The sequence below is a fragment of the Monodon monoceros genome, unplaced genomic scaffold (assembly GCF_005190385.1).
Source record: "Monodon monoceros isolate NGI ecotype Baffin Bay Population unplaced genomic scaffold, NGI_Narwhal_1 Super_Scaffold_11, whole genome shotgun sequence".
NCBI lineage: Eukaryota > Metazoa > Chordata > Mammalia > Artiodactyla > Monodontidae > Monodon > Monodon monoceros.
This window is the reverse complement of record NW_021703767.1, coordinates 67,155,962-67,165,999: the sequence shown is the minus strand read 5'-3', so window position 1 is coordinate 67,165,999 and position 10,038 is coordinate 67,155,962. Positions and strand designations below refer to the sequence as shown.

Sequence of the window (10,038 nt, the reverse complement as noted above, 5' to 3'; positions counted from 1 at the left end):
TCTCACTTTGTCACAGCTTACACTTCCCCCTCCCCATATCCTCAATTCCATTCTCTAGTTACTCTGTGTCTTTATTCCCATCTTGCCCCTAGGTTCTTCATGACCTTTTTGTTTTTCTTTTTCTTAGATTCCATATATATGTGTTAGCATACGGTATTTGTCTTTCTCTTTCTGACTTACTTCACTCTGTATGACAGACTCTAGGTCCAACCACCTCACTACAAATAACTCAATTTCATTTCTTTTTATGGCTGAGTAATATTCCATTGTATATATGTGCCACATCTTCTTTATCCACTCATCTGTTGACGGACACTTAGGTTGCTTCCATGTCCTGGCTATTGTAAGTAGAGCTGCAATGAACATTTTGATACATGACTGTTTTTGAATTATGGTTTTCTCAGGGTATATGCCCAGTAGTGGGATTGCTAGGTCGTATGGTAGTTCTATTTTTAGTTTTTTAAGAAAACTCCATACTGTTTTCCATAGTGGCTGTACCAATTCACATTCCCACCAACAGTGCAAGAGGGTTTCCTTTTCTCCACACCCTCTTCAGTATTTATTATTTGTAGACTTTCTGATGATGGCCATTCTGACTGGTGCGAGGTGATACCTCATTGTAGTTTTGATTTGCATTTCTCTAATGATCAGTGATGTTGAGCATCCTTTCATGTGTTTGTTGGCAATCTGTATGTCTTCTTTGGAGAAATGTCTATTTAGGTCTTCTGCTCATTTCTGGATTGGGTTGTTTGCTTTTTGATATTGAGCTGCATGAGCTGCTTGTAAATTTTGGAGATTAATCCTTTGTCAGTTGCTTCATTTGCAAATATTTTCTCCCATTCTGAGGATTGTCTTTTGGTCTCGTTTATGGTTTCCTTTGCTGTGCAAAAGCTTTTAAGTTTCATTAGGTCCCATTTGTTTATTTTTGTTTTTATTTCCATTTCTCTAGGATCTAACTTGTTTTCTAGCTATGTTCGTTTATGTTATATTCCACATATAAGTGATATCATATGGTATTTGTCTTTCTCTTCTGACTTCACTTAGTATGGTAATCTCTAGGTCCATTCATGTTGCTGCAAATGGCAGTATTTCATTTTTTGTTATGGCTGAGTAATATTCCATTGTGTATATATATAGCACATCTTCTTAAGGCAGTTGTCTGTTGATGGGCACTTGGGTTGCTTCCACGTCTTGGCTATTGTAAATAGTGCTGCTATGAACATTGGAGTGCATGTATCTTTTCAAATTAGTGTTTTTGTTTTTTCCAGATATGTACCCAGGAGTAGAATTGCTGGATAGTATGGTAGTTCTATTTTTAGTTTTTTGAGGAACCTCCATATTGTTTTCCATAGTGGCTGCACCAATTTACATTACCACCGACAGTGTTCAAGGGTTCACTTTTCCCCACATCCTCTCCAACCTTTGTTATTTGTAGACTTTTTGATGATAGTCATTCTGCCAGGTGTGAGGTGATATCTCATTGTGGTTTTGATTTGCATATCTCTGATAGTTAGCAGTGTTGAACATCTTTTCATGTGCCTGTTAGTCAGCTGTATGTCTTCTTTGGAGAAATGTCTATCCAGGTCTTCTGACCAGTTTTCAGTAGGGTTGCTTGTTTTTTTGATATTGAGTTGTATAAGCTGTTTGTATATTTTGGATATTAACACCTTTTTGGTCACATCATTTGCAAATATTTTCTCCCATTCCATAGATTGTCTTTTTGTTTTGTTTATGGTTTCTTCTGCTGTGCAGCAGCTTTTAAATTTAATTAGGTCCCATATGTTTATTTTTGCTCTTTTTTCTTTTGCCTTAGGACTGATCCAAGAAAATATTGCTATGATTTATGTCAAAGAGTGTTTTGCCTATGTTTGCTTCTAGGAGTTTTATGGTTTCGTGTTTTACATTTAGGTCTTTAAAGCATTTTGAGTCTATCTTTGCATGTGGTGTGAGGGAATGTATTAATCTCATTGTTTACATATAGCTGTCCAGTTTTGGTATCAGGATAATACTGGTCTCAAAATGAGTTAGGAAGTGTTCTCTTGTTTTTTAGACGAATTTGTAAAGGATTGTTAATTCTTTAAACATTTAGTAGAATTTAGCAATGATGCCACCTGGGCCTGGACTTTTCTTTGTGGAAAGTTTTTAATTACTAACTCAATCTCTTTACTTGTTAAAGGTCTATTTGCAGCATTTCTATTTCTTGTTGAGTCAGATTTGGTATTTTGTGTCTTCCTAGGAATTTGCCCATTTCATCTAAGTTATCTAATTTGTTATACAAATTATAAAGTAACACAAATGTTCATAATATTTATTTATAATGCTTTTTATTTCTGTAAGGTTGGTAGTTACATCCCATTTCTGATTCTAGTAATTTGATTCTTCTTCTTCTTCTCCCTTGTCCCCCTCCTCCCCTTCCTCCTCCTCCCCTCCCCTTCTCCTCCCCTTCATCTTCTTCTTTCTCTTCTCCCTCTTTTTCTTCTTCTTCTTCTTCTTCTCCTTCTCCTTCTCCTTCTCCTTCTCCTCCTTCTCCTTCTCCTTCTCCTTCTCCTTCTTCTTCTTCTTCTTCTTCTATCTAGCTTGCTTTGATTTCATTGGTTTGCTCTATTGCTTTTCTATTCTCTATTTCATTTATTTCCACTTTAGCCTTTATTTCCTTACTTCTGCTTGCTTTGGATTTATTTTGCTCTTCTTTTTCTAGTTTCTTAAGGTGAAAAGTTATTAATTTGAAAGCAAAACTATGGAGACAAGGATCAGTGGTTGCCAGAGATTAGGGGAGAGGAAGGGATGGATAGGTGGAGCACAGAGGATTTTTAGGGCAGTGAAACTATCCTATATGATACTATAATGGTGGACACATGACAATTACCTATTTGTCAAAATCCATATAATGTACAACACTGAGAGCTAACTCTAATGTAAACTATGGACTTTAAGTGATAAAGATGTATCAGTGTAGGTTCATCAGTTATAACAAATGGACCATTCTGGTGTGGGTTGTTGATAGTGGGGAAGGCTGTGTGTATGTGGGAGCAGGGGCTATATGGGAAATCTCTGTACCTTCTGCTCATTTCGCTGTGAAATGAAAACTGCTCTAAAAATAAAGACTATTAAAAAAATAAAACATAATTTAAAAAAAACCAGTAAGCAAAAAACCTCACAACCTAAGGGCCAATGTCTCTACCCTAGGTCTGCAGTCTTGCCCTTCAAGATCCCTCTCTGATGACCCAGAATGTGATGGGTAACAAGACATTCAAACCTGCTACTGCTACTATCTCTATTACTTTCCCCCAGTGAATGCTGATACAGTTATTGTTATTATATAATGTATGCTACCAGATTATTCACCTAATTTCTCCCATGCTCGATTAATCACTTAGAAATGTCCTTTTTACTTTCTAAATTGAGAGAGAGGTTGGAGTTTCTTCTAATTAAATTGCCTTATGATCAAAGAATGCTGTTTGTATCTTATTGAGTTTGTTAAGATTTGCTTCGTGGTCTAATATGTAGTCATTAGGTACTTGAAAAGAATGTGTATTCTCTACCAGCTGAATGCAGAAATCTACATACTTTCATTAAATCAAGCCTATTAACTGTACAGTTAAAATCTCTACCCATACAAAATTTTTATTCATTTGACCTATGGATAAAATCATCTATTATGATTATGTATTTGTTAAGTTTCCCCAAGAGTTTTGTTAATTTTTACTTCATATATTTTGGGAATATGTTAAATGTATACAAATTCAGAATTATTATATCTTTCAGGTTAAATGTTCCCTTTATCCTTGTCTAATATACTTTTACTTCCAACAAAATGTTTTGCCTTAAAGTTTAATTTGATAGATATTAATATAACTATGCCAGCTTCCCTCCTATTTAAAAAAAAAGGTTGATTTGAGAGCTTATTCTTTAAATATAGGCTTTTTCAGCTATAGATTTCTTTCTAAGCACTGATTTAGCCTCATCCCGTAAGTTTTGGTATATTGTGTTTTTGTTTTCATTCATCTTCACATATTTCCTAATTTTCCTTCTGATTTCTTCTTTATTGGTTATTTAGGAGTGTGCTTTTTAATATCCATATATTTGTGAATTTTCTTCTACTATTGATTTCTATTTTCATTCCATTGTGTTTGGAGAACATGATTTATGTGATTTTAACGCTGTTAAATTGATTATTTTATGGCTTCAAATGTCTTTTATTCAAACATTTCCAATGTCCATTATTAAGTTTTAAACTTTTCTGTACAGAGGTCTTAATTTTCTTAGTTAATTCCTAGATACTTTACATTTTTCACTGAGAGGTACTTATCTTATTATGTGTTTATTATTGCTTTTGAGAAGTGCCATTAATTTTGTTCATTAATCACATAGCTGGAAAATTAGCTTAACTGTCATTCTAAAAGTCTGTTGAAAATGTAAGTTTATAAACCTGCTGACATTAAAAGTGGATGACCCCTAAATGCTACTGACCTTTTAAAAAGTCAAAGATAGTTTTGGGAAGAGGGAATTTTGCAGTCTCATTGGCCATCAAAGGGACTAGGAAGGCCTCTCCAGGGAGAGTTGTGGGGCTGATTGTGTAGTACTGAGCTATACTTGCAGGAAACTCCTAGTTTTTACAACATTTCCATGGAAATCCAAGTAACACTGAGCCAGATATTTGGGTTAAAAGCAGGCAAAGGAAAGAGCATGTACAAGATGCAAGAAGATCCTTTTTCAATACTGTCTGATATTTATTAGTACTTTGATCAGCAACATCCAAAGTGTGCCATACTGAAGGGGTTCTGGAATTCCAGGCTGTTTCTGAGACTGTAGGCTGCAAAGCTCCAGCTTGTCATACTGAAGCAGGTTTGCCCAGGAGATAAACCTACAGCTGGATCAGCAAAGAGGCTAAGAAAGGAACTCTATTCTAACTGGGCTTTGTCGGTGAGAGATAATGATACAGAGAATGGAAAGAAGAGCTGGCTATCTCATCCTCATCAAGAAAACTGTACAGTTCCATGATTTGTGCTATGTCATAGGCATCAGAGTACAAAGCAGGAACTGAGGCCACTAGCCTCTCCAACGGAGGATCTTGCATTTGGACATCACTTGTAGCAATCTCAGTGATTATAGAGTCCCCTGCCCAATGGAAAGGGTCTAAGGGCTGAGGTGAGTGGGAGCTATAAGAATCTGAAACCGCAGGGAGAAAAGAATGAGGACTGGTTGATGCTGTGGGCACATTCTTGGCTGGAAGGACCTGGTTCGGTGGCTTTAGTGATTGCTGCTCTTGTTGCCACTGCTACTTCCTCTTTTTGAACTGCTGATTCCTGAACCAAATCTGGGAGTGGGGGAAGAGAGGAGATTATGGTCTGCTACTGGAGAAGGAGTTTGAGGCTTCTCCTGGGTGAAAAAAGTCAGATTATAACCCTCATGTCCTCTCCAAATCACTATGATACTGAGTTCTGTGAGAGCAGAGGTAGGTATGAATGGAGTCAATAGGAACAATGAGGGATCAAGGTTGGGCCCCAGAGGAAAAAGAAAGAAAAAAAAGGAGGGTATGTCTCAGAAGTTGTGCTGGGGTTCAGAGAAAGGGTCCTGAACTCTAGAGAAGAGAAGGAAGTTCAGGGATGTAGGGAGAGGTGGAGAATTTGAACTAAGGGATTTTCAAGGATTATTTTAGAAGGCCTCTTCAGTGAGCAATATTCTAACAAAAATTTGGGGCCTTAGCAGACTCAGATGTTGGAGAAGTTACTTGTCTGTTGATAATGTTGTGAATAAATGATTGCAGAGTTTTGCTAGAGAAGTTCCTAAGTAAGAAGTCTGTCGGGATGAGAGTCATTTCTCTAATTTGAGCTCTTTCGTACCTCTGGAGTTCTAATTCCAGTTATACTATATATTATCTCCGTGAACCAGTCACTTGGCTCCCGAAACTCACTTTTCCACATCCTTTAAACTGGATGATAATAAAGCCGACATATACAATGTGCCCAGCTCAGTACTAGCACACAGTAGGTACTCAATAAATGAAGTGTTACTACTTCATTGTGTTACAATGAAGTAACAATGTTACTTCTTCATTGTGTTACAGAGGGAATTTCCAGGCTGAATAGTAGAATGTAATTTGGATGGGGGCTCAAAGCACACCTCAGAGGATCAGACAGACCTTTATTGTTGACGCTGGTAGGTTGAGTTTTAAAGCAAGTTCTTTCTGGAGGTTTTTATCTGGAAACATATTGCAGCTAAACAGAGCCTCCAACTCTTCATGCTGTGTGTGTGTGAATGAGGTGCGTTCATGAGGCTTCTTCCATTTTGCTGTAGAGCAGAGATGGAGAGGAGGTGGTTACACTAACACAATCCCCTTCCCACTCAGATCCCCAAAATACCACAACTGTGAATTTCCCATGTCTTCCCCCCAACCAGGCTTGGAATCTAGGAGCTAAAGATCCCAGGTCTTGACTCTAGGAGGCTGAGCCCTGTGTAACAGCACTCTGTCCTCTGTTTTCTGAAATTTAGTTTGTCCCTGCTAGGAAATGTTACCTCTTCAATTTTCTCTGTACCCAGTCTGTCTACCCTGCCTAACCTCAGGAGAGTGGACAGTGGTTTCCCTTGTCTTCTTTTCCATATTTTGTTTCTTTTAGAAACTGGGAAAAAACCTCATGTCCCTGTGCCTGAATATATAACACACTCTTCAAAATGGGTTTCCTCTTCTCATTTATTTATTCAGGAACCTAGTCTATCTCATCTAGAAAATGGGTTTTTTCTTCTCCAGGCTTTCTGAACCTCTATTTGCTCTTCTGAGAAAAGGTTCATAAGAAATGAGACATAACTAAATATGTGGAGACAATTGAAAAATTATGGAATATTTTAAAAAATGGCAATGGAGAGAAAAAGGAAATTTTCTAAGAAAATACAATTTCCAAAATTTGCTGAAAAAGAACTGCAGACACTGAATGGACTAATAACCATTAAAAGAACAAGTAAGTTATAGAATTCAAGGCAATGTTGTGCTAATTCTCCTGCTATATGCCCATTTCAGTATAAGGAAGAAGAGTCTTCACTTGGTCCTCACTTCTGTATTTGAAGTTCCTAACACCAACACTAAAACCAGACAAGAATATACACTACCAACAAAACTATAAAACTAATGCTACTTATGAACACACACAGAAATAACTTTTACACATATATTTAATATAATCACATATTTAAATGTACATATTCCTAAACTTATAGTGTCTAATTTATTTTTGAAGTTCATATATATTTGAAATCAAATATATAAAATATTAATTTATAATTGATTTTTTTCTACTCACATTTTACAAAAGTATTCTATTCAAACTGTTTGCATTTACCTTAAATAGCCATATCTTCATCAACACTCTGATCCTCTTCTTTTTTTCTTTTTTTGGCCATGCCACGCAGCATTCGGGATCTTAGTTCCCCGACCAGGGGTCGAACCCTTGCCCCCTGCAGTGGAAGCACGGATTCTTAACCACTGGATAGCCAGGGAAGTCCCCTGATCCTATTCTTTTAATTAAATAGTGTAGTTTTACCAGGCATATGATCTTTACTTTGAAATAAGTTTTTTGTGATACAGCACTTTCGGAATACGTTTATGAAATGCTGTTACTAGGAATTTTGTTTTAAGTTTCAAGAAACTTATATAATATTAAGATAACTCTTTTGCCCCCACATTCATCCTGTAGGGGTGCATTTGCGATCTCTACAACTTACTAGTTACCGTATTGCTTTAAAACAAGACAATGTTTTATTCATGTATTTGTGTTGTCATGTATGGAAATAGTACAAATTTGAAACCATCCTTGTTCCCCAGCCACCCAATTACTCTCTAGAGCTCTTCTGTGTAGTATAGTAGCCACTACCCAACATGGCTGTCAAACACAAAAATGTGACTGGTTCCACCAAGTACTGAATTTTTAATTTTATTGAATTTTAATTAATTTAACTTTAAACACTGGTTTTCAATCCAGTTATTGGGAAGCTTTTTAATATGCTTAGAACAACTTGCATATGTGAATCTACTCTTTCAACTGTAAATTTTATGAAATCTAAATGCAGAGTAAGTATTTCTGATGAAAATTTAGCATTTACATTGAGATACGTTGGTAAGTGTAAATTTTTCACTGGATTTCAAAGTCTTGATATGAACCAAAGAATGTTGGGACTTTCCTTGTGGTCCAGTGGTTGAGACTTCACGCTTCCACTGTAGGTGGCACAGCACAGGTTCAATTCCTGGTCGGGGAACTAAGATCCTGCATGCGGCACAGTGAGGCCAAAATAAAATAAAAATTAAATTAAAAAGAATGTAACTATCTCATTGGATTGTATATTGTCTGTTTAGCAGAAAGATGTTACAAGTTAAGATGTTAAATCCTATGTGATATATACAATGTCTGATTTAATTATGTATTAAAAATAAAGGTAAAGGCTTTAAATTTATTATCTATTTGTGTATTAAACACAACATATAAAAGTAAATTAAATAAAAAGCTCACAGGTGATAAAAAAGGAAAAGACTAATCTTTGTGTATGTATTTACCTTTTTACATACTCTTAAATTATTATCAGCTTGCTTTTGTGTTTATTTGTAATATGATCCCTTTTAGTAAGGCTATAACAATTTTTTGCCTCAAAGATTTATGCCTATATCTTGGTGTAAGAACCAGACTGTTCTGACACTTCCTTTCTTGTGTTTATCAAATGGATCTTGAAGCTGCTGATTGTCTGTGGCTTCCCACTTATCTGTGCACAAAGATTGCAGAAGGAAGACAGCAAGGAATCATCAGGGCTTAAGAAGACGAGAACCCCCCAAACATCAACAGGTATACACTGGAAAGTTCATCAGACCATTCTGCAAAAAGTCATCTGTGAAAAGATGCTTTTAGACGTACAAAAGTTGAAATAATCCATTATCAGCAGACTTGCACTATAGGATATGTTAAAGATCATACTTCAGGCAGAAGGAAAACATCATATATCTGAAAGGATTTGCATCTGGAATAGATAATAAACTCTTGTATCTCAAAAATAAGAAGACATATATTCCAATTAAAAATCCTTTAAACCTAATTAATAGATTTGAGTAAGCTTTTCACCAAAGAAGATATATAAATGAAGATGCGGAAGAGTGTGGAGAAATTGGAACTTTCATACAGCAATTGGAAATTACAGGTGGGACTGTTAAATGATATAGCCACTTTGAAAAACCATCTGGCAATTTCTTCCTAGGAATCTACCCAAGGGAATAAGAACATTTATCTATGCAAAGATGTATACCCAACTATTCATAGCAGCATTGTTCATTATTGCCTAGTTGGTAACAATCTCAATCTCCTTATTGAATGAAGACACCAACTTTTTGTATTCATACAATGCAATACCATTCAGCAATAAAAGTAATGGATTACTGATGCATTTTATACAACATGAATGAACCTCAAAAACACTATGCTAAATGAGATGTATACTTGCTAAGATTAAATGATAGACCCATGAAATTATACTATTCTGTTGTGGTTTTTTTTTTGTTTTTTGACCATGCCATGCGGCTTGTGAGATCTCAGTTCCCCAACCAGGGACTGAACCTGGGCCACAGCAGTGAAAGCACTAAATCCTAACCACTAGACCACCAGGGAACTCCCCTCTTTTTTTGTTTATATTTTCTATATAATAAAAAGTGGAAATAAGTAAAAAAATGTAATCTTCAGCAATTATTTTTTCAAAAAGGAGAGGGTTTCACCCTGAGATGGAACTTTGATGAGTAGGAACTATGTTTGTTAAGATAAGTGGCTAGAAGTGGAGTGGAGATTCAGTAATCTCTGAATCATTTATGTTTAATAGTAGAAATTTTGCTTATCAATTGTACTTTTCTAGGAATGTGATCATGAACAGTTTAAACTCTTCACCTCAGTTTCATCAATGCAATCCCTATCAAACTACCACTGGTATTTTTCACAGAACTAGAACAAAAAAATTCACAATTTGTATGGAAACACAAAAGACCCTGAATAGCCAAAGCAATCTTGAGAACGAAAA

General features: G+C 35.9%; 1 protein-coding gene across 1 annotated transcript; it reads right to left on the bottom strand.

Annotated features, from left to right (window-relative positions):
* Positions 1-4,745: 4,745 nt before the first annotated feature.
* ARGFX (arginine-fifty homeobox) lies at positions 4,746-7,542 on the bottom strand. Its single transcript, XM_029213719.1, is given in 4 exon segments — positions 4,746-4,903; positions 4,906-5,317; positions 6,143-6,291; positions 7,536-7,542. Coding segments are annotated over 4 exon segments (726 nt in total).
* Positions 7,543-10,038: the final 2,496 nt, after the last annotated feature.